This window comes from Panthera pardus, unplaced genomic scaffold (genome assembly GCF_024362965.1).
Source record: "Panthera pardus isolate Hobbes unplaced genomic scaffold, ASM2436296v1 HiC_scaffold_25, whole genome shotgun sequence".
In the NCBI taxonomy this organism is placed as follows: Eukaryota; Metazoa; Chordata; class Mammalia; order Carnivora; family Felidae; genus Panthera; species Panthera pardus.
In genome coordinates this window covers 32,196,837-32,223,888 of record NW_026526821.1, presented here as the reverse complement: position 1 = coordinate 32,223,888, position 27,052 = coordinate 32,196,837, and the positions used below count along the sequence as shown (strand labels likewise).

Here is a 27,052-nt window from a genome sequence, read left to right as displayed (position 1 = left end):
GTGTCTTGTTTCCAAAATGTGCTGCAGCACAAAAACCATGCTGCTGCAACTCCATGTATCCAAGTTCAAGTTCGACCTGAATAGGTGTTTGAAGTTTTGAAAAGGCTTCCCAAAATTCTAAGGTGGAGCCTGAGTTTCATCACATATGTAACCAACAGAATCGGACGAAGCAATCTTTTAAGGTAGCTACCAGCTCCTGATTGAAAAATTGGAAAGCAAAAGCCAAAAATGTGACTAGCATAGTCTTCAGACATGTAATAATCTCAATGCCTTTTTTAGTTCCTATCAGGATTGAATCCATTATGTGGAGGCACCAAAATGAGTATCATGACTAACTCTGTACGCATGAGTATACACTCTAACACGTCTGATACAATTCTAGTGTTTTGTCAACTAGCAGAATTTACATTTTGTTACAGCTCAATATCCAAAACCCTGAAGAAACATGTACCATGTTTCTAACGGTTGAGGTGTACTAACCAGAGCCAGATTAAGACCTTCATACAAAAGGGACTATGGGCCCAACCCGTAAGTAGCTCCAAATAGCATCAACACTAAACCATAAGATAAACACAATGAAGTACAAAATTGTAATTTTTCCCACAAATACTTTATCTCAAGTTATCCCATTTTAAAACGTTTGTGTGCTTGCACTTTGCTAGTGCCACGGCGTGTTCAACGTGCTCCTGGGTGTGGATTCCACCTCCAGCTTCACCACCTCCCAAGCTATGAGACTATACACAGGAGGTTCCAGAAGGAGAAAATGGCCAGCCACAGGCCATCCTTCTCTTCCTCACACCACCGTCCATCTGATTCAGTGACCGTGTCCCTGGCTGCAGGCTTCAGTATACTTCAGGCCACGGGCAACTCAGCTGCTAGTCTGGAAACAAGGAAGCCAGGACTGAATGTGACTGAGGGACACACTGATCCAAGGATGCCAGCACCAAGACGCGTGAATTTTGCTTATAACTTCGCATCTTAATTTAACACAGCTCAACAAGCTGTGTTTGGATAATCTCACTGCACACTTCCATATTTCACTTGGGACAGGGGGCAGCAACAGGCCTCCCACTGTTAAGAGGAAGAAACCAGCAACAGCCATGGTCTTCCTCCCCTCTCTCCCTGCATCTCCCACTCTTCCAAACATGATGGTGTAGCCAGAGTAAGGACTTGTAAGTCAGATGGTCCCCAAAAAGTTATTTTTACAATGACGGTGCGAGTGATATATCTGAATGGATTTTACAAATCAGAAAACTTACACAAGAGCAAGGCTCATAGCATGTTATACAGACCACCACCACCGAAGGGACTTTTCCAGCTCTTTTATTCCTTTAACATCTTAACAAAAGATTCCCCAAAATTTAAAAAAACTTTTGAAAAATATACAGTTTCATATTATTTACATAACGTGGGTACAGGTTCCAGTAACATACAAACATTGCTATGTTAGAAACAGTGGAAGGCATGATGTAACTCACTGCCTCCTGGATGGTGCAGGCTAATGGACATGCTTTCATATTTCAACCACCTCTGTCACTTGTTATCCTGATACATAAACTATTAGGCACCTGAGAGGCTGGAAGACTACTGAACATGAACTTCAATACCTTCTATTTTGATCCTATAATTTTCAAAACTTACTGCATTTTAAGTCTCTTTACAAGTTTACTTCATCCATAACTAAGCTACCTTTATTGTCATTATCCTAAATAATCAAATATTAACCACGTGAACTATTAATGTATACACAGCTCTAAAAATCAAACATAAAACTGTGTAGCCAAGTTGTGTAGGATAGATACGTAAATCCAGGAAATTCCCTAGTGCTTTGTAAGCAATCTAAATTCTGTTAAACAGAAGTGGCAACTCTTCAGTTTCCATGCTCTGGACTATGTTTTAAAAAAATGTATTAAAAAGTGACTGACAATAATTGGAATAATTGGTACCTTATAAATTAATCAAGAAACCTAAGATAAAAAATTCTAAATTATAGTTTTATTTGTATTTAAAAATACATTGGAAATTCTGCATATGCCCATGATCAAGCTGATTTTCAATGCACATTACTTAAATTCTGACGACATGGTTTGTTCTGACAAGTCCTTTTTCAAGCTGAACACCCAAATATGGAAAGTCCTGTGGGTCTCCACCGGCTCTGCCACCAATGACGCATATTGCTTCCTTGCTAATGATGCTGGATGACTTTCATCTGCCCTTTATCACCTGAACAGTTTTTCGACCATAATGATAGTAACTGTAAGCGGATGCAGCTGTGGTGAATGCTGTAAAACACCTTTTATGGAAGAAAGAAAGTTTAATTGTCAAGTCTAAACAACAGTAACCATGAGAATCACAGAGAATACATTTAATAGTTCTTTAAAAAGCAAACGGGTTATAGGTGGAATTCTTTTAGCTACAACAATCTAAAGCTACTGCTTACAAGATTTCATTTGAACTAGTAATGTCAAACAGAGTTAATACAGTTAATGAGCCTGAAAAGAAATAATACTAGCAACTGTCACTTTTACCCAGCCGTTACTCTAGCTGTCTTATGCTATAGTTTTATTTTCACAACCTTATCTTACAGAGGAGCAAATGGAGTGCCAGAGAACTTTGCTCAGGGCCACAGAACACTGTGGGAGCCTGGCATGGCTTTATCTCTAGAGCCCATGTGCTCTGTCCACTGCTTCATGCTTGCTTAGGATATTAGGCTTTTATCCCCTGCAGAATTCTTTTTTCTTTTAATGTTTATTTATTTATTTTGAGAGAGAGAGTGTGAGTGGGGGAGATCTCAGCAGACAGAGGGAGAGAGAATCCCAAGCAGGCTCTGCTGACAGCATGAATGTGGGTCTCAAACCCATGAACTCTGTGTGAGATCATGATGTGAGATCATGATCTAAGTTGAAATTAAGAGTCGGACACTCAACCTACTACACCACCCAGGAGCTCCTTCCTGCAGAATTCTAGTATCTGGGTCATTTTAAATAAAATCCAGCTTTTTTTTTTTTTTTAAACAATTTTTCCTTAAGTGAACAGCCAAATTAACCAGATTCTCTTTGAAGTTACTGAGTGATGCTCATGGCTTGCTGAGTGCTTATGCCCTAACGGGTGCACCTGTGCATGTCTGCTTCCAGTAGCCAAGAGCGAGATCACTGAGACTCTATTTTTGTTTCATCCCAAAGCTGTCTGTGCTAGCTTGGTAATCTAAATTCACACCTAACCAATGAAACATACATGTAAGAAGAGGTGCTATTTCTGAGAACTAAGTTGGATGCCTTGGAAACACTTTATAACAAAGTGAGTTGCTAAAAACTACTGTCAAAGGAGGCAATGTGATTGTTGAAAGGTCAGAAAAAATGGTAAAAATCTAGAAAGTTTCTGTACTTAGACTGCTTTGTAAAAGTCTTAGGAAGCAGCACAGAGCCTGCTTGGGATTCTCTCTCTCTGCTCCTCCCCGACTCATGTGTGCTCTCTCCCTCTCTCAAAATAAATAAACTAAAAAAAAAAAAAAAAAGTTCAAAGAAGCAGCAAGTAAAAATCAGGTTATATTAGGAATGTAGTTTATTCACAGAGGAAAACTCCCACAGATGAAACAATACTCAAAGAAAAGGCATTGGTCCTATATCAGAAGATGTAGGATGAATCAGAATAAATGTACACTTATATTTTAGAAAATAAAATGTTTAGCATATGTATCATTTTTATGCTTCTTTAGCTTAACTGACTGGTTAACCATTCTCTGGCTCAGACTGCATCAGGAAAGGTTTTAAAGTGTACTAAAATACAGTGCTTCAGTATCATCGTGGCACATCTGGACTCAACATTTGAATTTGACATATTTTCAAGGTGATACGTTAAGGCTCTAAGTAAGGACAATAAAATAAAAATCAAACTCCCTTCTCCAAGTTTCCCTCCCACTACGTCCCTATGCCACTAGGCTGGATGCACTTTCCCCTACCTGCTCTCCTACTCCTGACTCTGCTCAGGTCAGTCCTTCACCTCAATGGCCTACCCCCCACCCCACCCACGCCCGTCTCTCCCTGTATAAACCCACTAGACCTCTTGCTCAAACGCCACTTCCTCCCTGAAGCTTTCCCTCTTCTCCCTACCTGGAACCAAGTATCTTTCCCTCCTCCAAAATCCCAATACTTACTTTATCTATACATCTCAATCCTTTTAACTTTCATGAAAACTGTAATTTCTACATCCCATGCTTGATAGTAAATTTAAGAACAGTATCAATTATACAATAAAATACCGCCCACAGCTTCACCCAGCTGGTGCTCAATAAACACAATAAGAACCGAGTAATTCTAAGACCACCATAATAAGCCAATTTGCTGACATTCGAAGACAGTAATTCTAAATTTAGCTTACCACAGTATCTGAAGATAAATGCTGTCAGCGTAATTGAAAACTGGAGCTGCCAAAGAAGCTGCCACCAAGATTAACTGGACTGCTGTGTTTACCTAAAAAAAAGGAGTCATAAATGAACAATGCCAACCAGATCCTGTTTCAAGCTCAAAAGACAAAGGCACAGCCCATCACGCTGTAACATGACATACCCTCAGCATGCTTGATGTTGTAATATCCTTGCCAAAGAAGCTGGCATGCATACAAAAGGGTGAACTTCACTAACCAGCTCCTCTGTCTGAACAGCTGCCCTTGACAGTGAGGATAAGGGCATCTGTCAGAAAATACTACTACCTTGAATTTCCATGGCAATTCAATAATGTTGCAAAGTTTTTTGCCTTTTTCAGTTGTCTGTTAAAATAGCCCTGTGAATGTGGAAAGAATAAAGCTACCTCTTCACAGAAAATGTAATGAGCTGAGTGACTAGCCTGCAGTCACGGCAGGTTACAGAACAAACCTAGAACCCAGATTCCCCAGCACTTCATTTGGTGCTCCTTCACTTGCCCAGACAGCAAACCCTATGAGGTCAGAAAACTGAAATGCACTCATCTCCATAAGAGAGGCCCTGGAAGAAATGAGTAGGTTTCCCTACATTACAAGACAGCAGGGAAGAGATAAGGAAGAAAACAGAACCAAAAATGCACTGGAGACTGCCTCCTCATCCTGAGAAGCATGCTGGGAAGTGTGTCAAGTATGAAGCACTGGGAAACAAGCACAGAAGCATCTCTGTTCTAGAGTACAATCTGCAACCAAAAGACAAGGACTCCACTTCATCTTAAAAAATAAATAGTGAGGGGAGCCTGGGTAAGCTTCCAAACTTGGCTCAAGTCATGATCTCACAGTTCATGAACTGGAGCCCCACACTGGGCGCTCTGCATCAGCGAGGAGACCGCTTCGGATCCTGTCTCCCTCTCCCTCTGTCCCTCCCATGCTCATGTGCACATGCTTTCTCTCCCTCTCTCTCTCGCTCTCTCAAAAATAAACATTAAAAAAAAAATAAAAATAAATAATAAAATTGTCTGGAGAACTTCTTGCACCTCTTTAAGTCACTCTCTAAACAGTGTTACACTCAAACTGCTGTACTTAATACAAATATAAGTCATTTAAATCCAAAAACAAAAAACAAAAAAACCCCACACCATCAGTGTAGATAAAAGTCAACCCCAGGGAGTTTTAGGTATAAAAGTATTTAACCCTTCTGTCCCAAAGATGATCTGTGTGCCTAACCTAGGGACAAGGCAAAAGAATAAAGTTATCAAGGCTACTAGAAAAACAAACATGCCGTGAGAGGCATTAATAGTGCGCTCTCTGTATGCAAAGATTGGCACAGTTACTGTCCTAAGAAGGGCTCAGGAAAAACAGATGGACAACTTAAGAGGAGCAGTGGTTTATCAGTACTGAAAACTTGTTCCTATCTTTTCCATGGAATAATCAATCTTGAAAATGAAGGGCCCAATTTTACGGTGTTTCCACCACAGAAAGGTGGGTAATGAAACCAGAAAGGAACCTCCATTATATTTTTGTATCTCAATCAAGCTGTGATTACATTTCCACCTCCTCCACCTTCCCTAAACGGTGGCCCTAATACCTCATTCAGAAACTTAGATGCTCAGACCACCAATAGAAAATACAACGCATATACTAAAGACCCAAAAAGCTAGAAAGAAAAAAAGAACTGGGTTAATGACCCCACTCTCTATCCCATGCAGTCAGGGCGTTTAAATTTGTCTCATTGTCAGCTGCTCCAGACTGAGGTTTACACTCATTTTAATAACCATTCACAGGGGAGTCACTTAAAAGGACATGTATATCTCTTACCTTGCTGATGAAAGTTGGTTTTAACCTAGCAGTGGCATAGCAAGGATTGAAATACTTAGAAAGTGTTCGCTGGCAGAGGACAAAAAGATAAAGTTTATTTAATTTATCATTCAAGTTTAAAACATTTTGGTATTATATGTAGGTAACAGTTACTGAGTATTTACCACATGCCTGGTTCTATGCTAGGCAAGCCCTTTATCTGCATCTTCTTTTATTACCCTAAATGAGCAGTGTCTATATTCCTTTTAAGTCATACACAGGTTGCTGAAAACAGATTTTTTTAAATTTATAGATTACTCAATCCCTATAAAACTCTAACATAGTACCTATCATAAAGTCTACTTGACTACATCTTTTTTCTACATAAACTCAATAAATCTCCCTTATGGTATTTTCTCTCATAGACTAAAAAATAAAATTAATAAAATACTGCCATTTTCACTGCACTGAGAATCAAAAGATGAGGTTATTATGCAATCCCTACGTGCTCAAACATCGTAGATCAATGAATATGCAAACAAACCATTGCACTGTGATTTTAAAAACTAGATCTAGACAATCCATAGTAGAGGCTAAATCAGACAGCAAAAGGGGCTTGGTTATACAAAAACTCCTAACAGTTTGCTGCTAGGGACAGGGCTAGCTGGTCTGGGTTTTATGTGCTATCAACTAAAAACGTTTTGACTTATAAACTTATAACTTTAAATCCAAGACAGTTAACATATAGTGCAGTACTGGTTTCAGTATAGTAGTAGAATTTAGTGATTCATCACTTACATATAACACCAAATGCCCATCCCAACAAGTGCCCTCCTTAATGCCCATCACCCATTTAGCCCATCCCCCCACCCATCACCCCTCCAGCAACCCTCAGCTTGTTCTCTGTATTTAAGAGTCTCTTATGGTTTGCCTCCCTGTTTTTATTTTTTCTTTCCTTCCCCTATGTTCATTTGTTTCTTAAATCCCACATATGAGTGAAATAATATATTTGTCTTTCTCTGACTTATTTTGCTTGGCATAATACACTCTAGTTCCATCCACATTGTCTCAAACAGCAAGATTTCATTCTTTTTGGTTAGCGAGTAATATTCCATTGTATATATATACCACATTTTTATCCATTCATCAGTCGATGAACATTTGGGCTCTTTCCATAATTTGGTTATGAAACATGCACTTTTAAAATTGGTCATTCACATGTTCACTGAACAACTACCATAGTAGGTGATTCAAATAGCAAGATAACAGTTGTGTGTGTTTTTAAAATATTCTTGGTAAATGGATCAAAAACTAATGGCCATAAATTACTCCAATAAAATGAAACTCTGGATTCAATATAGTGGGGTTTTTTCTTTTCTTTTTTTTTTTTTTTTGCCTTAAGTTATAAGTAATAGTAAAAGAATTTTTTTTTAAACAAACTCACCGGTGTTGGAAGAGTTCGATATCTGACATAAAAAACAGCAGCAATCAACATTACATCTCTTGAAATTATCATATAAGTAAGTGGAACTGAAAATGAAGTACAAAAAATAATTCTGATTGGGATTTTGAAAATTACTGATATTACACTTACTCTAAAACCTCATTCAACCTTAACATAAACTGGTGTTTCACATACATAAAAATGTTATAATACTTATTGATGGTTTAGGGACCTTGTAGTGAACCAGTAATTTTTACGTTCTTCTTTAACCTATCTCAAGCCAAGTGAAGAACAGACTATGGCTTTTAAAGTCTAAGTCTGCTTTTCAGAATGTTGATCCTCTTGCCTCTTTTCCTTCTTGCATATGTTTTTAAGCTGTAGCTATTAAGTGTCAGCTCTACTCAGTCCCCACAATCTCCTTTGTTACTTCTCAGCTTTGTGAATTTGGAAAAATGATCACCATGATCGCTATACTTACGTGGAACGAATGGGACGGTGAAGACTGGAAAGGTTACTGGAAGACTTTATTATGGTGACTCAGATGCTCTGATGGCTTCTGCATTCTGGACTATTTTATAAGCAGTAAAATTTGCTATATGTACCACTTATGGAGAAGCCAAATATTTTAATTCGTGTCTGGCCAGTTCCTACCCCTGCAACTGCTATTTTTTTCTCCTGCCCATTCATTCAATAAATTCTTATTTAACCTGTTAATAGTATTCTCATTATTCCTAAGGTTCAATAGCATGGCCCCAGAGCAAGAGCCAGCAAAATATTTTAGACTGATACCCAAAGAACTCTCTTGCTGAATAATGGGAGGGCAGAGGTCCTATTTCACTTCACATCCTCTGTGCTGCAGGAAGTCTTAGCCAAGAACATATACTGCTTTTATTAGAAAAAAAAAATTTTTTTTTAAGAGAAAAGGGGCAGGGCACCTGGGTGTCTCAGTCAGTTCAGGCTCAGGTCATGATCTCATGAATTGTGAGTTCAAGCCCCGCATCAGATTCAGTGCTGACAGTTGGGAGCCTCCTTGGGATATTTTCTTTTTTTTCTTTCTTTTCTTTTTCTTTCTTTCTTTCTTTCTTTCTTTCTTTCTTTCTCTCTCTCTCTCTCTCTCTCTCTTTCTCTCTCCACCCCTCCTAAGCACACTGTCGCTCAATATAAATAAACTTTATTAAAAAAACGATAAAAAAAAAAAAAAAGAGAGAGAGAAAAGTGGCGCCTGGGTAGCTCAGATGGTTAAGCCTTAAACTCTTGATTTTGGCTCAGGTCATGATCTCACAGTCCTGAAATGGAGCCCTGCGTCAGGCTCTACACTGGGTGTGGAGCCTGCTGGAGATTCTCTCTCCCTCGCCCTCTGTCCCTGCCCTGCTTGCACATGCATATACATGCAAGCACTCTCACTCTAAAAATAAATAAATAAAATTGTTTTAAGAAGAGAAAAAAATCCTGACACTCAGTTAAATTGTTTCAAACTAAAATAACAGGGTCACGAATATCCCTTCCATAATACTTTCAAACAGTTTTTCTACGAATTACTTTTGAGATCGTGTTTATTTATGGTCCTCTCCAGTTCTGCCATTCTATTGGTTTTGCAACTTGAACAAAATCTAACTACAGATTTAACATTTAAATCTCTGTTGGTTATAGTTATGATGTATGGGTAGATCCTTGGCCTAGTCCTTGATGACAAGACTATTTCAAAGAAAAAATGCTCATGGTACTTGGAGCACACAGAAGACACAGCTGTAGGAGTCAAATAACAGAAGAAGCCAGTCACGATTTTAGGAGAATTTTCGTGTTTGTAAAACAAACTTTTCAACAGCAGTCACTAGCTGACAGAACCCATCAGATTTTAAGATGCAACAAGCTCATGCAAATTACATATAGTAAACGTCCTAAACACAACTTTAGAAGAGAGTAAACACCTGTTACTGTGTCATCATAGAGGAAAAAGGAATATTATCAATCCTAAATAAGAAGCTTCTACAAAAAAAGATGAGGCAATTTAATATATTGCAAAGACGTGCGTTCTTGTTCTATTAACCACCAAAACTACCATTTATTGAGCATCTGGCACTGTTTGAAGCATTTCATACATATTGTCATCTAATCTACATATCAACTCCACAAAATAGGGACCATCATTGTCCCCTTTTTACCAAGAAGGAAAACAAGCCTCAGGCAGATTATATAATCTGGCCAAGGTCACCAGTTAGTAAGTAGTACAGTCAGGAACGGAACCTACAGGTTTCATAAAAGCACAGATGAAAGCTCCCTGGGGGATTTTCACGTATGGCCAGGCTGGAACCCTACCGCAGCACCGGGTGATCTCTAAGGCCTCTTATACACTGACAGCATATATACAAGCTCTTACTTTGGTTCGTTGGGCAATTCTATCCAGGTCCCTGGCTTTTGCATCTTCTAACTGCTCCTCTTTTCTCTCCAGCCTTCCCTTCCCTCTTATTCCAGGGCTAAAGCAGCTTCCACTTTGCCTTCAGAGTATGATAGTGTGTTAGTGGGGGTAGAAATGTGTAAAAATGTGTCAGGTATTGTTCCAAGGTTTCCTCCTTACTTGCTAACCCTGTCTGAAACACAGGTCAATGTCTGCAACAAAGAGGTACATCATTGGCAAGTTTTATTAGCATTCAAGGGAAATTAATAAAACAAAGTCACTTTTACATATTACAAGTGGTACTATCAATATCATATACTGCATTGAAAACAATAAAATTTAATTTAGCAGAATAATTATTCCAGAAAGGGACTTAAACCAGCAATAACAATTTGCTATACAGTAAACCAGTAATAATATAATGAAAAGGAATGGAAATCACTATTGAATAAATGTGGCAGAATACATACACAGTAGAAATTAACTTAGACTCACATCCCAGACTGTTATAAATGTAATAAATCAGGTAAGTTTTTTTTTTCATCCTTATCTCCCCTCCCATAGAAAGAGCAAGAAAAGTGGAATTACCCTAGCTGAGGAAGGAAGCACATTTTTTACTCTCGGCAAAACAAAGCTATTCAAACCAAGGTGGATGGAACTTTTACAAAGATGCAGGCAGTATAAAAATAACAAAATGCTAAGACAACATATATACATTTCTCCCCCTAAAACCCTTCTAAAATGACAGTGAAGGAATGAAAAGACATAAAGTCACAAAGAGAATGGGAAGAGGAAACAAATTTCCCCATTCTGTTTGTTAGTAAGAACTACTTTAATTCCAAGTGATTAAGGACATCATAAAAAGCCCAACAAATCCCAAGCAAGATAAATAAAAAAGACACCCATAACCAGATATATTACTGTGGAAAACCCCAAAGGCAAAGAGAAAATCTTAAAAACAGCCAGAGTAAAAAAGTTAACTTCAAAAAATAAATGGATTAGCAGTTGATTTCTTATATACCAATAATGGAAATGAAAAGATAACTGAACAATATGTTAAATACGATGAAATGACTACCAACCTAGACTTCTATACTCAATAAAAATATCCTTCAAGAACAAAGGCAAAATCAGAGAAAGACAAACACTGCCCAGTATCACTTATATGTGGAATCTAAAAAAATGAAATAAAATAAAACTCCTAGGAATAGCAAGTAAAAAAGTAGTTGCCAGAGGCTGGAGGATGGGAGAGAAATAGGAAGAAACTGATAAAAGGCTGCAAACTTCCAGTTTTAAGATAAATATGGTCTAGGGATATGATGTAGAATATGGTAACTAGAGTTGATTACACTGTATTAGTATTGTATTAACTGAAATCTGCCAGGCGAGTAGAACTTAAATGTTCTTATACATACAAAAGAATAAAGGCAAAATAAAAATATTTTCAGAGAAACTAAAGACAAGAATGTACCACCAGTTGAGTTGTATTAAAAGAATTTCCAAAGAGGGGCGCCTGGGTGGCTCAGTCGGTTAAGTGTCCGACTTCAGCTCAGGTCACGATCTCGCGGTCCGTGAGTTCGAGCCCCGCGTCAGGCTCTGGGCTGATGGCTCAGGGCCTGGAGCCTGCTTCCGATTCTGTGTCTCCCTCTCTCTCTGCCCCTCCCCAGTTCATGCTCTGTCTCTCTCTGTCCCAAAAATAAATAAACATTAAAAAAAAAATTTTTTTAATAAAAAAATAATAATAAAAAAAAGAATTTCCAAAGATATACTTTAGACAAAAGGAAAATGATCCCAGATGGAAGGTGTGACATACACCAAAAATATAAGCCAGGAAAAAGTAAATATGAAGATACATCTAAATGAATACTGTATAAACAATATCATGTGGGTTTAAGAAGTATATAAAATCAAAGTATGGCAACAATAATCTAAGTTGAAAAAGGAATAAATGGAGGTAAAGCATTCTCAAGCCCTGCCAGTGCCCAGAGTGCATATTTGTTAACACTGAACTTTGATAAGGATGAATAATATAATTTTGAGAATAACTCAATGGAAACAGAGTGTAACACTTCCAAACTGGCACACAGGGAAAACAAGTATAATGTAAAAGATATATACGAATATAGAAAAGCACATATGAGCCAAATAGAACACATAAACTAAAGACTGCTACACAAATATTAGTAATCACAATAAATGTTAATGGATTAAATGTTCCAGTTGAAACACAAAATAGTGTTAGACTGGATAAAATAGAGAAAACCCATCTATCTATATGCTATTTATAAGAAATACCTAAAATATAAAGATATGGAGAAGTTGAAAGTGAAAGATTTATCTATCAGGCAAACACTGACCAAAAGTAAGCTAGTGGAGGTATAATATTCAACAAAACACACTTTAAGGCAATAATCATTATTGAAGATATGGAGGGTCACTTCATAATAAAACATTCAATTTACCAAGAAGACATAAAAATCTAATTCACATACACTTAACAGGACTTCAAAAGGCACAAAGCAAAAATCGGAACTACAAAGAAAAATCATGGAAAACTTGACATAAAGTAGAAAAACTAACCTACTCTCTCAGTAACTGAGAAACAAGCAGATCAAACAGAAAAAAAGAAGTCAGTAAAGATTTAAACATCAGGATTTAAAATCTGACCAACTGGATTTATATATAACATCACAGAACATCACCAACTAACTACAGAATACACATTCGTTTGTTTTTGTTTGTTTTTTAAATGTTTATTCGTTTTGAGAGGGGGAGGGGGAGGGGGAGAGGGAGGGGGAGAGGGAGAGGGAGAGGGAGGGGGAGGGGGAGGGGGAGAGGGAGGGGGAGAGGGAGGGGGGAGGGGGAGGGGGGAGGGGGAGGGGGGGAGGGGGAGGGGGGGAGGGGGGAGGGGGAGGGGGAGGGGGGAGAATCCCAAGCAGGCTCTGCACCATCAGCACAGAGCCTGACATGGGGCTGGATCTCAGAAAGCGAGAGATCATGACCCAAGCTGAAATCGAGAGTCAGATGCTTAACCAGCTGAGGCACCCAGGTGCCCCAGAATACACATTCATTTGAAGCACACATAAAATTTTTATAAAATTTGAATACTGGGCTAAAGCACTACTAAAATCCGAGCATGTTCTCTGGATACAAGGTAATTATGCTTGAAATTAATAATAAAAAGATACCTAGAAAACCCCACAAATTATGAAATACATTTCTAATAGCCCTATAAGCCAAAGAAAAAAATTAAAATGAAAATAGATTATTTTGAACTCAATAATGGCAAAAATACTCATATCAACAGATGCAATGCAGTGAAAGTGATACTTAAGACAAAATGTATAGCCCGCCCTAAATGTGAACTTTAGAAAAGCTAAAAAGCAATGAGTTAAATATTCATTTACAGCTGTGCTATTCAATACAATAGCCACAAGCACCTGAAATGTGGCCAGTCTGAATGAGAGGTGCTATAAATGAAAACTACATGCTGGCTTTTAAGAGCATAGTATGAAAAAAACTCACTGATTACACATTGAAATGACAATATTTTTCATCTAGTAGGTTAAACATTATTAAAATTATTTTCACTTATTCCCTTTTATTTTTAATATAGTTACTAGAAAGTTTTAAATTTCATATATGGCTCCCATTATACTTCTACTAAACAGAACTGATCTAAAGAATTTAGAGAAAGAACAGCAAAGGAAACCTGGAGAAATAAATGAAAGAGCAAGATTTAGGGGTGTCTGAGTGGCTCAGTCAATTAAGTGACCAACCCTTGATTTCAACTCAGGTCATGAGTTCACATTTCGTGGGATCAAGCCCCATGTTGGGCTCTGCGCTGACAGCACAGAGTCTGCTTGGGATTCTCTCTCTCCCTCTCCCTCTGCCCCTCTCTCACTTGTGCTCTCTCTCTCTCAAAATAAATAAATGTTTTTTAAAAAGCAAGATTTAATGGAGTAAGCCTATCAGACAAAACCTGTAATTGGTTCTTCAAAAAGATTCATAAAACTGACACACCTCTGTTAAGACGATTCAAGGGAAAAAAGAAGAGACAAAGAACTAATAATCAGAATGAAAAGGGGGGCATCACTACATACCCTACAGACATCAAAGTTAATGTGGATACTGAATAGTTAATGGTAAATCTTTATAAATAGAGCTGTAATGGACAAGTTCTTAGAAAAACACCATAACTTACCAAATAGACAAAAGATGAACCAGAAAATCTGAATCATCCTATAACAAAAAAAAATGAATCACCTATTTGAAAACTCTTTCCTAAAGAAAACTCCAGTCCTCAATTCAATAAGTTCTACCAAACATTTTAAGAGGGAATGTTGCAAACTCACACAAACATCTCCCAAGATGGGGAAAAAAAGTAGACTTCCTAACTCTTATTATGAGACTAACATAAATTTGATACTAAAACCTAACAAGGATATTCAGAGAAAAAAATTGCAAGTCAACTTCATGAGCATGGATATGAAATCCTCAACAAAATATTAGAAACCAAATTTAGCAATATTTTCATAATATATCATGACCGTGTTAGATGTATAGCAGGAATTTCAGGGTGGTTTGACATTAGAAATCAAAAATATAATTCATCACATATTAACAGCTTAAAAGGAAAATAAACACAAGTCTCATAATACATGAAGAAAAATAATTTTATAAAATTCAAAACCCAACTGTAATAAAAACTCTCAGCAAACTCCTAAGAGAAGTGAACTTCCATAACCTGAAAAAAGGAGATCTATCTACATAACCCTACAGGAAGTATCTTATTTAATAACAAAATGTTGAGGAGTGCCTGGGTGGCTCAGTAGGTTGAGCGTCAGACTCCGGCTCACGTCATGATCTCACATTTTGTGGGTTCAAGCCCCACACCAGGCTCTGTGCTGAGAGCTCAGAACCTGGAGCCTACTTCGGATTCTGTGTCTCCCTCTCTTTCTACCCCTCCTCCACTCACTCTCTCTCTTAAAAATAAAAATTAAAAAAAAAGAGAGAAAATGAAATAGTAAAAGCTACCATTTAGAAAACATCAAAATTACCCAGCAACTTGGAATAAATTTAATAAAAAATTGTTTATTACCTCTCTGAAGAAAACTAACATACTGACATTATAAAAAGACCTAAGTAGAGCAGATATATCATGCTTGTGAACTGGAAGATCATTATTGTAAAGATATCAATTCTTTCAAATAGATCTAGAAACTCAATGAAATCCCAATTAAAATTCCAACAGGTTTTTCTTGGGAGTTGGAAAAGCCGATTCTAAAATTTACACATGAGGAACACCAGGCTGGCTCAGTTGGTGGAGCATCAGGCTGTTGATCTCAGGGTCATAAGTTCAAGCCCCATGTTGGGTTTAGAGATTGCTTAAATAAATTAACTTTAAAAATATATATTTAGGGGCGCCTGGGTGGCTCAGTCGGTTAATCGACTTCAGCTCAGGTCATGATCTCACAGTTTGTGAGTTCGAGCCCTGCCTGCATTAGGCTCTGTGCTCACAGCTTAGAGCCTGGAGCCTGCTGCAGATTCTTTATCTTCCTTTCTATCTCTCCCTCCCCTGCTTGCTCTCTTGCGCTCTCTCTCTCTCTTTCTCTCTCTCTCAAAAATAAACAAACATTGGGGCGCCTGGGTGGCTCAGTCCATTAAACGTCCAACTTCAGCTCAGGTCATGATCTCACTGCTAGTGAGTTCAAGCCCTGCATCGGGCTCTGAGCTGACAGCTCAGAGCTGGAGCCTGCTTCGGATTCTGTGACTCCCTCTCTCTCTCTGCCCCTCCCCTGCTCATGCTCTATCTCTGTCTCTCAAGAAATGAATAAACATTAAAAAAAAAATTATAAAAAAAATAAACATAAAAACAAATTAAAAAATAAGAATATTAAAAAAATAAAAATTACACACAAAATGGAAAGGGGTTAAGAATATCAAAGGTGGAAGGACTTGCTCTATTATTTAGTAAAGCAATAATAATTAAGAATGTACTGGTGCAAAAATAGACAAATGAGTGGGGAATAACCAGACAACCCAGAAATGGACCCATGTATATATGACAGTATGATGAGTCTGGAAAGTAGACTTTTCAATAAAAAGTGCTGGGATAATTGGGTAATCACAGAAATAGCTAGAAAATTAATTTTTAGGAGAGAATTTTTTTCTAAAACATCAACTAGAAAAAATGTGAATAAAAAAAAATTCCTAAAAACTTTCCAGTACAAAACATAATCACATATCAAGAAAAAGGTATCAGAATGGCATGAGATATCTCAATAGCATGATGGAATTTGGAAATCCACAGAACAGGATTCTTCAAAATTGAGTGAAAATAATCTGCAATTGAAAATTATGCTCAATTCAAATCTCAATCAAGCATGGAGGGCAGAATAAAGGTTATCTTAGAAATCTGTATAATAAAGACACTGTGAACCTCTAAAATGCTGGCTGCCACACTGCATCCTTGCACAAGAAATAACTAGAGGCTGCACTCCACCCAAAGGAAGATCTCAACAAGGAAGCCATAGGAGCTTGGAAAAACAGACCCACACAGAAGAGGGACAACAGAAATTCCCAGAATAATAGAAGAGAAGTCTCAGCTTGCAAAGCAACCTACACCAATTATTTAGGTAAAGGTCACAGCAACATTATCTATAATTACTAAAACCTGGATACAAATTCTATGTTCAAAAGTGAAATATCTGGTCAACCTCCATAAAATAATACAACAAAATACAAAATAACTCTAAAAAATCGGAGTCATGAAAGTATGCACACACATGCACACATGCACACACAAGATCATTTGGATTTTAAACAGTGTCAACAGAATGCTCCTTAGGTTCCTTTCCTCCCCCCATACTGTATTAGAATGAGAGTACCCCTACCCCTTCAACACCCCCCAACCATATGTATACCAAAAATCTGACTTTCAAAGAAACACATAAATACAAACATTAATCTGATTTATTTTTAATTTGGTATGGGAATTTAAAAGCCTAAAAGTAAAAGCCTCTATATTGAGGAAACTATACTAGACTGAAACACCATTACACTTCTTCCTATCAAATGTCAATAACATGCTATTTATTGAAGGACCATGTGGCAGCGCTTTCTTTATTCTCAGATTCTATTTCTAACACTTGGAAATTAACAGTTTCATCTGACCCAAGGGAGAAAAACTAAGAAATAATAGCTTAAGTAGAAAATGAACAACCAGAAAAGCACATGCAAAATACAAAGCAAAAGATTATACAATTCTGTTAGAAAGAGTATTCAGATATGAACAAACTATGTATGATTTGAAACTCCCTAACAGTGTCTAAGTAATACTAATGTGAAGTTTTATAGACATCCTCAGGATTTCAAAGCGCTCGTTTTTTATGATCAAATTACACTTAATATATAATAGACTTCTGAAAACTTTAAATTGCTTTCAAAAAACTACGCAATAAGGGTATAAAATATTATTTCAAAAAATTCTAGACTGATAGGAATTGGCACTGTGAAATAATATTTGCTTAAATTTAACTTTCAACAATCTAAGAAAACAACAGATTCTACTAATATAACGAGGACATAAATTCTAAAGTAAAATAACAGCCTGACAAGCAAAGCAATTCAATAATTTAAAATTAGGGAAATAGTTTAAAGTTGAAAAATATACTTTTGGAACAAAAATTATCTCTCAATCAAGAGAAATCCTAAACTGACTAATGTCAATCTTCCCTATGCTATTTAAAAGTACTCATGATGGCGTTCTTACCTGGAATAAGATCTGCATAGGTCAAGCTAACATATAAGATACTGATAAGTATTTTATCAGCAAGTGGATCAAGAGCACTTCCCAAAGCTGATTTTTGATTGGCCCAGTTTCGAGCAATAAATCCATCCAACTGAAAATAGAAGTTTTTTTTAATAAATGTCAGGATCCGTACAGAGCAGATACCTTGAAAGTTAATAGATACCAGAAAACAACTGTATTTTCATAAAAAGTTAATAAAACCTCTTCTGTTTCTTACCCCCAAACCTTCTCATTCTTTCACTAGTATATATTCAGCTTCCAAATTACCAACTGGTCTGAAAATAACTTCACTTTTCTACAGTACTTTTCTTTCTCAAGGCCTTCAGGTATTTCTTATATTTTCATAAGGCCCTTTTGCGGATTGAACTCAGACGCAAATTTAAAGATGTAAAGAACCCAAATAAAACTCACAGAAAGCATGGCTGACAGAACAAGGACTAGGAGCCCCTCCCCTTTGAAAGCCTTGGGCTATTTCACTACAGCCAAAATAGCTGCTTTTGCTTGCAAGGCCAGACTTGTGACTCTCACTCCTACCTACTTTTCTATGATATGATCCAACACTCTTAAGTTTTCACTGTTATCATTTTTTTTTTTTTATTGTTTCGTGCAACTGTTAGTTCCAGGTCTGACTGTATGTGAATAAAAAACTCAATCCTCTGTACCTGGCCTACATAAAAATTTTGACACGCAAATTACTTATTAACTATTCTTGAAGGCAAATTGCATTTTAAAGCAGAGGGTGTACATGGTTATCAATGGGCCAAATCGGGCCTGGGAGGACTTTTGTTGAACCTGCCCAGCACTTTTAAAAATGTAAATTAGGGGCGCCTGGGTGGCGCAGTCGGTTAAGCGTCCGACTTCAGCCAGGTCACGATCTCGCGGTCTGTGAGTTCAAGCCCCGCGTCAGGCTCTGGGCTGATGGCTCGGAGCCTGGAGCCTGTTTCCGATTCTGTGTCTCCCTCTCTCTCTGCCCCTCCCCCGTTCATGCTCTGTCTCCCTCTGTCCCAAAAATAAATAAAAAACGTTGAGGGGCGCCTGGGTGGCGCAGTCGGTTAAGCGTCCGACTTCAGCCAGGTCACGATCTCGCGGTCCGTGAGTTCGAGCCCCGAGTCAGGCTCTGGGCTGATGGCTCGGGGCCTGGAGCCTGTTTCCGATTCTGTGTCTCCCTCTCTCTCTGCCCCTCCCCCGTTCATGCTCTGTCTCTCTCTGTCCCAAAAAATAAGTAAAAAACATTGAAAAAAAAAAAAATTTAAAAAAAAAAAAAAAAAAGTTGAAAAAAAAATTTAAAAAAAAATGTAAATTAGTTGCCAACATTTAAATATTCAAAAATTAACCACAAAAATCCAGATCTCAAGTTTCACTTGACAAATGGGAAGATCTCATCACCCTGGGGTCACAATATGAATCGAAACCAAATATCTATCATCTATTCCCATTAAGTAAGGGAGGCTATTTTCTGGCTTTCCAAGTCCCTACTTGGCTTTCACTCATTTAACTTCAAGCTTCAACAAATGTTTGGATTTTCTAGTCCTATTTCCAAGGAAAAAGATCAAATTAACTTAGACATAATTTAACATGGTACATTTTAAAGGATAAATAAGTTCTGTAAATCTCAAGTATTCCAGTGAGTTCGAGACAGAAGTACAGGACAATGGTTAAGAACTTGCTCTGTGGCAGAACATAACTGGTTCAAGTCCTGGTTCAGCCATTTATTACCTATGTGACCTTGGGGAAGTTATTTGGCATAAGTTTCCCCTTCCTTATCTGCAAAACCTACCTCAAAGGGTTGATGGTCTTCAGCACATAACGGGGATTAATACTTGTTTAGTACTTGGCAAATCGTCAAAAAAAGCAGTTACTAGCTATTACTACACTAACCAAAATAACATATTTTTTTTTCTTAAGTATACTACAGGTAACAATGTCTAACAGAAAGTACCTAGAACTGGGTACTGGGGCCTTGGAAGATTCAGGTTTCAGTTCAGTTTCTGATCTTGAGGAACTTAATCTCCCACTTTTCCACCACCATTCCATCTGGTCCTCCCCGTTCCTCCACCCACATTAGATTCCAAGGTCATCAACATCACCACTCCTTTGCAAACATCTGTTAACTCCCTTACTTCACTCTTCACCCTGCTTACACACAACTATCCATTTACTCCAGGCCTGCACCTAAGCAGCTGACCATTGCTCAAGAATACATAAATGGGCTAACTGGTCTCACTTCAAATTCAGGACCACAAATCTCCCATGGGCATGCAGTACTGCCTGGCAATCCCATACCTGCCTGTGTTTACCTTCTCTTTTCATACTGTTGTTCTCACCTCAAGCCTAGTCTTCCTTCACTCCAACTCATGTTCTTATCTATACTTTCCTTGAAAAATAGAAACAGGTTGTTAACACTCCCTTATATTCCCACCTGCAAATCCACCACTTACCTGCATCCATTCACATTCTCTCTGCCTTCCCTGATTCCTGATCCTAGGCCCTCTCCCCTTCTGTGATTTGCCTTTCTTCTCCTCCATCTCTCCTGCATCATCAATCTCCTTTTTACCTGGTCATTTAATTAACCAGTTAATTAACCACAAAAATTTCCCCAGTATATATAGCTTTAAAAACTACCTTCCCTTGACCCTACACTTCCCGGTACCCGTTCAAAGCAAAACTTCGTCAAAGCAAGGTCTCTGTCATTACACCTCACATGTGTTGCCAACCCACTCAGTCCCCATTCCTTTAGAGATGGTGGTCAGAAAGGTCACCAACGTATTCTACATTTTTAGCGTACTTGACCTCAACTCAATTGAAGTACTTTCTTCACTTAACTTCTGGGACATCTGATGGCCTAATTTTCTTCCTTGCTCACCAGCTGTTCTTTCTCAGTGTCCTTTCCTGGCTCCTTTTTTATTACTCTACTCACTGCTCATTTCTCTGATCCTATCTCTTCTTTAACCCAGTCATTTAATTTCACCCAGACTTGATCATCCATATGCTGACAACTCTCAAATTTACCTCCAACCATGACTTCTTCCAACTCCAAACTACTATATTCAACTACCCAATTGATACCTCTATGTCAACAAGCATAGATATTCAACAGACATTCTTGGTATTTTTCTACCCTGTCCTACCCTGAGTGCTTCCCACCACAAAAATTATTACCTTCATGCCTCAGTTGTTGAAAAGAAAACAAAACAAAAAAGTAACAGCCTATCACACATATTTCTCACTGCACATATGCAATCCATCGACATCAACTCTATCTTCAAAACATGTCCCAAACCCAATGACTTCTCTCCAAACTCCCACCCCAGGCCAAGCCACTGCCACTCCCCCAGGTAACTGTAAGTCTCCTAACCAGCCTCTCTTGCTTCCACTCTCGCCTTCTTACAACCTATTTCCCATATACAATATCAATCAGGCTTTGCCATCCCCATTTAAACCCTGCATGGCTCCAGCCATCTGCCCAGTGGCCAACCTAGATATCAAAACCTCCACAGAGTAAATGTGAAATATGGTGACAGATAACTCAGGTTTTCACATACACTCTCATATATATTTAGAAATATGGCAAATGAGGCCTGAGTTCAGTGAATATTGCAATCACATGTGGCAGCTAAAAAAAAAGGTACAAGGAGGGGTGCTTGGATGGCTCAGTCAGTTAAGCTTCTGACTTCCGCTCAGGTCATGATCTCATGGTTCTTGAGTTTGAGCCCCACATCGGGCTCTGTGCTGACAGCTCAGAGCCTGGAACTTGCTCTGGATTCAGTTTCTCTCTCTGCCTCTCCCCGGCTTGCACTGCCTGTCTCTCTCTCCCAAAAATAAATAAACATTAATTATAAACATTAAAAAAAAAATTTTTTTTTAAAGGTACAAGTTAAAGAAGAGCAAATTGAGTAACTAAAAAAGATCTCATCTGTTACATTTTAAAAAAAAGAAAATACAACCCCATTACCAATATAATGGCCTTTGACAGACTTGGAGTGTGTCTGAGTAAAGGCCTTCAGACTTCAGAGGCAAAAGCAGGGATCCAAAAAAAAAAAAAAAAAAAGATTGTGAGAATGGGGAGAAATAGTGACAAACAGGAGGTAAACTCTGGAAAAAAAGAAATAGGAACCATTTTGAGAGAATTTTTGATGCATATTTGGAAATGCTATATAACAATGCAAATGTTCTCCTTTGTTTACCCTGTAAAATCTTCTATCTTAATTCTTCTGTGTTGCTCACCAATGCCAACGGGCAGGTGGAATTTTGTTTCTGTGAACCTCAAAGGGAATAGTTGACACTACAGACACTATATAACTGTTATTTATAGGAAATTAGTTTCTCTTCATTCTCACTAAGTAAGTATCAAGGAATGCTTTTCAAACATAAATCCGTTTCAAGAGGCACCAAGTCATTATTGACTGTCTAGGTGCTCACATGGATCTCAGATCAGCCTTGTACAAGAATATACTGTATCTATTTCTACAGGCTAACTTTGCTCTGATTTTAAATTTTCCCTCCATCTTTTCACCACTTCCCTCCACTAGGTTTTTGTAGGACATAGTTTTAAAAGCCATTTCAAATCCATTATGCAACAAGGTGGGTGATAAATACAAGTAATGTCATACATGCAGCTGGCTGGTCAGTCCACAAAAGCCTATTTCGTACATATGTTGCCCTCTCTTGTAAAATGTTTGCCAAGTTCTAATTTGAAATAACCTGAAAAAATGCTTCCCTCTCCCAAAGCTGAAACAGTGTGTCAAGTAGCTCTTTTCTCACTTGTCTACTAGGGGAGTGGAAGAAGGAAGGATGCCTAATGCCTGGATCAAGGCAGGATCTTCTGCTGGGTGGTCAGAGGGGTGCAGAGCAGGGAACAGGGAACAGAAACCAAATGTGTGTGGGTGCCTATGGCTTGCTCCCAGCATAAACCTGACTAGAGCTCTGACCTCTACAAGTGTCCTGGCCACAACAACTGACCCACGGTCTCTCCACCAGTAAAACCAACTATTGTTGCAGATCAGGTATCACAATAAATAGAAAAATAGTCTCACAACTTCTTTCCTTTATTTCTATCCCTAAAGCAAATACTTGGCTCCTTGGGAATTTCTAAGGGTTTTTCTTTTCCAAAGAAGTGAAAAACCAAGAACAAAAAGCACCCCCTCCTACACCTCCCAACAACTTTCACTTCCTTCCTTAGATCATTTAAAAAATAAGAGTCCCACACAAATGCTAAAGCCAAGTCCTTATACCAAGTACTAGGTCAAATTCATCTTGAGGATTTCCTTCCAGGGAGAAGCAGACTTAAGGCTGTGATATTTCAGTGTAGCAGAGACCCTGATACTTGAAAGGGAAGCAAAACAGAAAAAGTGCATTTACAACTTACCAAATCAGTTAGCCCAGCTAGAGCAAATACTCCTAGTGCAATATTAAAATCCTCTTCAATAATCAAATAGCCCAAAACTGGGGCCAAGCCAATTCTCGTCATTGACAACATATTTGGGATTGTCCATGGGTTTTCATACTGAAACGTAAAGACAACAAAATTTAAATTAAATGCTATGAACTCATACTTTAAATTAAGTATATTAGAAAAATATATATACACCAACTTAGGAGTTAGAAGCTACATAAACTTTAAATTTAGTATTTTGAGCTTTAAAATCCAATCTATTATTTACAGACCATAGCTCTAAAACTGTCTGGAATACAGAAGATGGAGATATATCACGTAACCCACAGACTAAAGTGTCTGCTATACAGAGCATATATATATATATACACATATATATATGTACATGTATATGTATATATGTATGTATACACACACACACACACACACACACACACACATATATACACACACACACTACCTAAAGAGAGAAAAAAAACAAACGTATATCATCTACCATACAGGTCAAGACTTCATGATTTGAAGTCAAACCTTACAACACTCTGCTTTTAAAATTGTAACTTCAGGGGCGCCTGGGTGGCTCAGTCGGTTGAGCGGCCGACTTCGGCTCAGGTCATGATCTCATGGTCCGTGAGTTCGAGCCCCTCGTCGGACTCTGTGCTGACAGCTCAGAGCCTGGAGCCTGTTTCAGATTCTGTGTCTCCCTCTCTCTGACCCTCCCCCTCTCACATTCTGTTTCTCTCTCTCAAAAATAAACATTAAAAAAAAATTTTTTTTTAAATTGTAACTTCAAGAAGGTCTTGTACTTCAAGTAGACAATCTAAATAGAGTGTTAGGGGAAAAAAGCACCAAATGATCAACCCCAGGCATTTTTTGGTTTAAAACACTAATTGCAAATAACCTCCCTCACTCCTCTGCAAATACCCATCAAAAGAAGGCTAACTGCTATGGTGTATGGACATATGAATGAAGAAGAAAAAAATTTAATTCCATAATCTCATCCCTAAATGGATAACTGCTGGAAAAAAATGGAGCTAGGAATAGCAATTGAGATCCTTAGGAAATACAGAAAAAATCTGCAAATCTGTTCAAAATAGCCATGAAAATGAAATGTTAAGATTCCCACCTAGAATCTGAGTGTTTTATGATTCCTTGAAACTTCACTTAAAGGCAAGGTGTTTGCAGTTGGCACTAACAAAAGGGCTCTTTGGCAGCTACTCTGAAGAACATTCCTTCCTTGCCAAACAAAACGTTTCATGAGAATATTTCAACTTTAAAAAGCCTCAGCCTAGTGAAGCTAAGATAATCTGCCCAACAGGATACAGAAATAATACCAGGAAAATGTCTCCCTAAAGCCTGGGGTTTTTTTCCCCACCGGTGAAGGCTGCCAATTCTACCCCATGGGACTGTCTCCTAACAAGACTAACCCTACTCTTAATCAGTAACCAAATAACCTGAACCTTAATTTCGATTTTTTTAAAAAGTGATAGTTTCCATTTCTTTCTTTTTTTTAACTTTTTAAATGTTTATTTGAGAGGGAGACAGAAAGCATGAGCCGGAGAGGGGCAGAGAGGGAGACAGAATCCGAAGCAGGCTCCAGGCTCTGAGCTGTCAACACAAAGCCAGACATGGGGCTCTAAGTCACAAACTGCGAGATCATGACCTGAGCTGAAGTTGGACGCTCAACCGACTGAGCCGCGCAGGCGCCCCTACAGTTTCCATTTCTAAAGAAATCTTTTAAGATTCCAGGAACGGTCCTGTAAGAAAAGGCAGTTTTCTAAAGATACTAAATTTGTGTTTATAAACAGAAACTGGCAACACAGGTTCACCTTAGTTTGAAGAGACAGTGGGGTTGTTTTGGGGTCAGATGGCAGAATACTGCCATTGAAAACTACAGAAAAACGTCAAATTCTCTAAGAAACAATTGCCAACCAAGAAGCAGTATAAACCTCCACTACTCAAGGACCTTTTACTGAAGGTGGGCCATATTATGTAATGAAATGGGAACATTCTTGGAACATATTCCAAATTCAAGTTCAAAGGCCAGAGTGTTTCAGAGTCCAGAGAACAAAAGATAAGCCTGTTCACCATAATGTGGTACAGAATAAGTCAAATACTGATCCAATGTTACAGCAACTCAGAAAAAAAAAAAAAAAAAAACATAGTTCATGACTGAAAAAAAGGAATCACGAGGCAAAAGGTCAGAATAGAGCCCCAAATATACATAAGGCAAATATCCATAATGTCAGAATAAATGACCAAAAATATCCATAGGGCAAAATTAAAAACGAAGCTGCAATAGCCACATTATTTAATTTGGAGAATTAATCAACAGAACTGTAATGTTGTTGGAACAGTGAATAGTTCTTTTTAGCTCCACATAAAATATTTTAAAGTACCTCATTAATTTCTAATCATTACATTTGTAAAACTTTATAAATTGAATTAAGAGAGCTAATCTCAGATTACCCAACCAGATAACCTGTGGCATACTCGACCAACTACTGCCGTTCTTGGGAAGGACTTCAGCCACGATACGGCGGCAACCTCAAAGCATCCAGCATTCAAACTCCGACATGCTTTAGCTATTAGTGGAGTTGAGACCCCTGCCAGGATGTGGCCACCTCAACCCATGCTGCACAACTGACAAAAGCAGTACAAGGGCCCACTGAAGACATAACAATTGAAGATGTAATAATTGCATGAGTCTTGCTAACATGACATCAAAAGCTCTCCCACATTCATGATCTGGTGTCTTCTGCTTGGGCAATTATTTCAACAGGTAAGTGGAACGATATTTCGTTCCGTTACCTCAAGAAGAGATTTTAATCTTTTTCTATAATTAGAAATTAAAGGGTCTTTTAATTACAACTTAATTATCCTTCATCTTACAATACTTAAGGTTACCAAAGGTCAAATGATAGTGAACCAAACCTGCACAAGCAAAACAGGCTGACATACTTTTCTAAAGATTTCTACTGACTTGCCCTAAACATTAGGGAATGGCTTCGGAGAATTAAAAATAGACTTAATGAGACAAGTGAAGGCTATTTTTACCAATGCAATATCCAGAGGCCGGTCCCGCTAAAGGTGCGGACAGAAAGGCAAGTAGGGAAGGAGGGATTCTAACTTGACCGCCGAGACCGACGGTGGACTCGTCTGGCACCCCTGAAATTCCTCCCAACCGAATAATGACCTGCCCATAACTTCTCTTCGGGAAACGGTTCCCAGGTTCTGGATCGGAAATGTCCGACTTGGGCCGGCCAGGGCACGTTATTCGCGTCCAGGTCCGAGCCCCGAGAGGGCCGGCGACGACGACCCAGTGCTGCCGCCCTCCGCCTCCTCCTCGATACGTACCAGGCTGGCGGCGCTCGCCGGGCCCCAGCGGCCGGCCCGGGCCTCGGCGGCAGCACCCCCTCCAGCCGCGGGCCCGGGGGCCGCCTTCCCTGCGCCCGAGCAGTGGCCTCGCGGGCCGGTCCCAGGCAACCTCAGACCGAGCGCGGCCGGGCGCAGCCACCAACGCTCCACCAGGCAGCCTAGGCAGCCGGGCACGGAGCGTAGCAGGGACCCACGGGCGCGCCCCTTGCCCGGCCGCGCCCCCGGCGCCCATGCGGCGCTGCGAAGGGCCCCCCATGAGCCGCGAGCCACGCGAGAAGCCAGCATGACCCTGCGGCCGCGCCGTGGGGACACAGGCGGCGAGAGCTCAACAGCCTGGGGCACTGGCAAGCCGCCTCTCCATGGAGTCCCCGCAACGTCGGAGAAGCTCAGCAGCCTCCATAGCAGTTTTCAAAACCCAGC

General features: G+C 38.9%; 1 protein-coding gene across 2 annotated transcripts; it reads right to left on the bottom strand.

The window, feature by feature from the left end:
- Window positions 1-1,307: 1,307 nt before the first annotated feature.
- Window positions 1,308-27,052, bottom strand: CRLS1 (cardiolipin synthase 1). 2 transcript variants are annotated; one of them, XM_019462568.2, is made up of 7 exons: window positions 26,612-27,052; window positions 23,228-23,365; window positions 17,824-17,953; window positions 7,655-7,740; window positions 6,232-6,300; window positions 4,378-4,469; window positions 1,308-2,293 (listed from the first exon to the last, which is right to left on the bottom strand). In XM_019462568.2, exons 1-7 carry the CDS (start codon window positions 26,915-26,917, stop codon window positions 2,206-2,208), a joined length of 909 nt encoding a protein of 302 aa, XP_019318113.1. In that variant the 5' UTR covers window positions 26,918-27,052; the 3' UTR covers window positions 1,308-2,205. The 2 variants fall into 2 exon arrangements, with proteins under 2 accessions (XP_019318113.1, XP_019318114.1); XM_019462569.2 differs by lacking the exon at window positions 26,612-27,052 and adding an exon at window positions 25,737-25,760.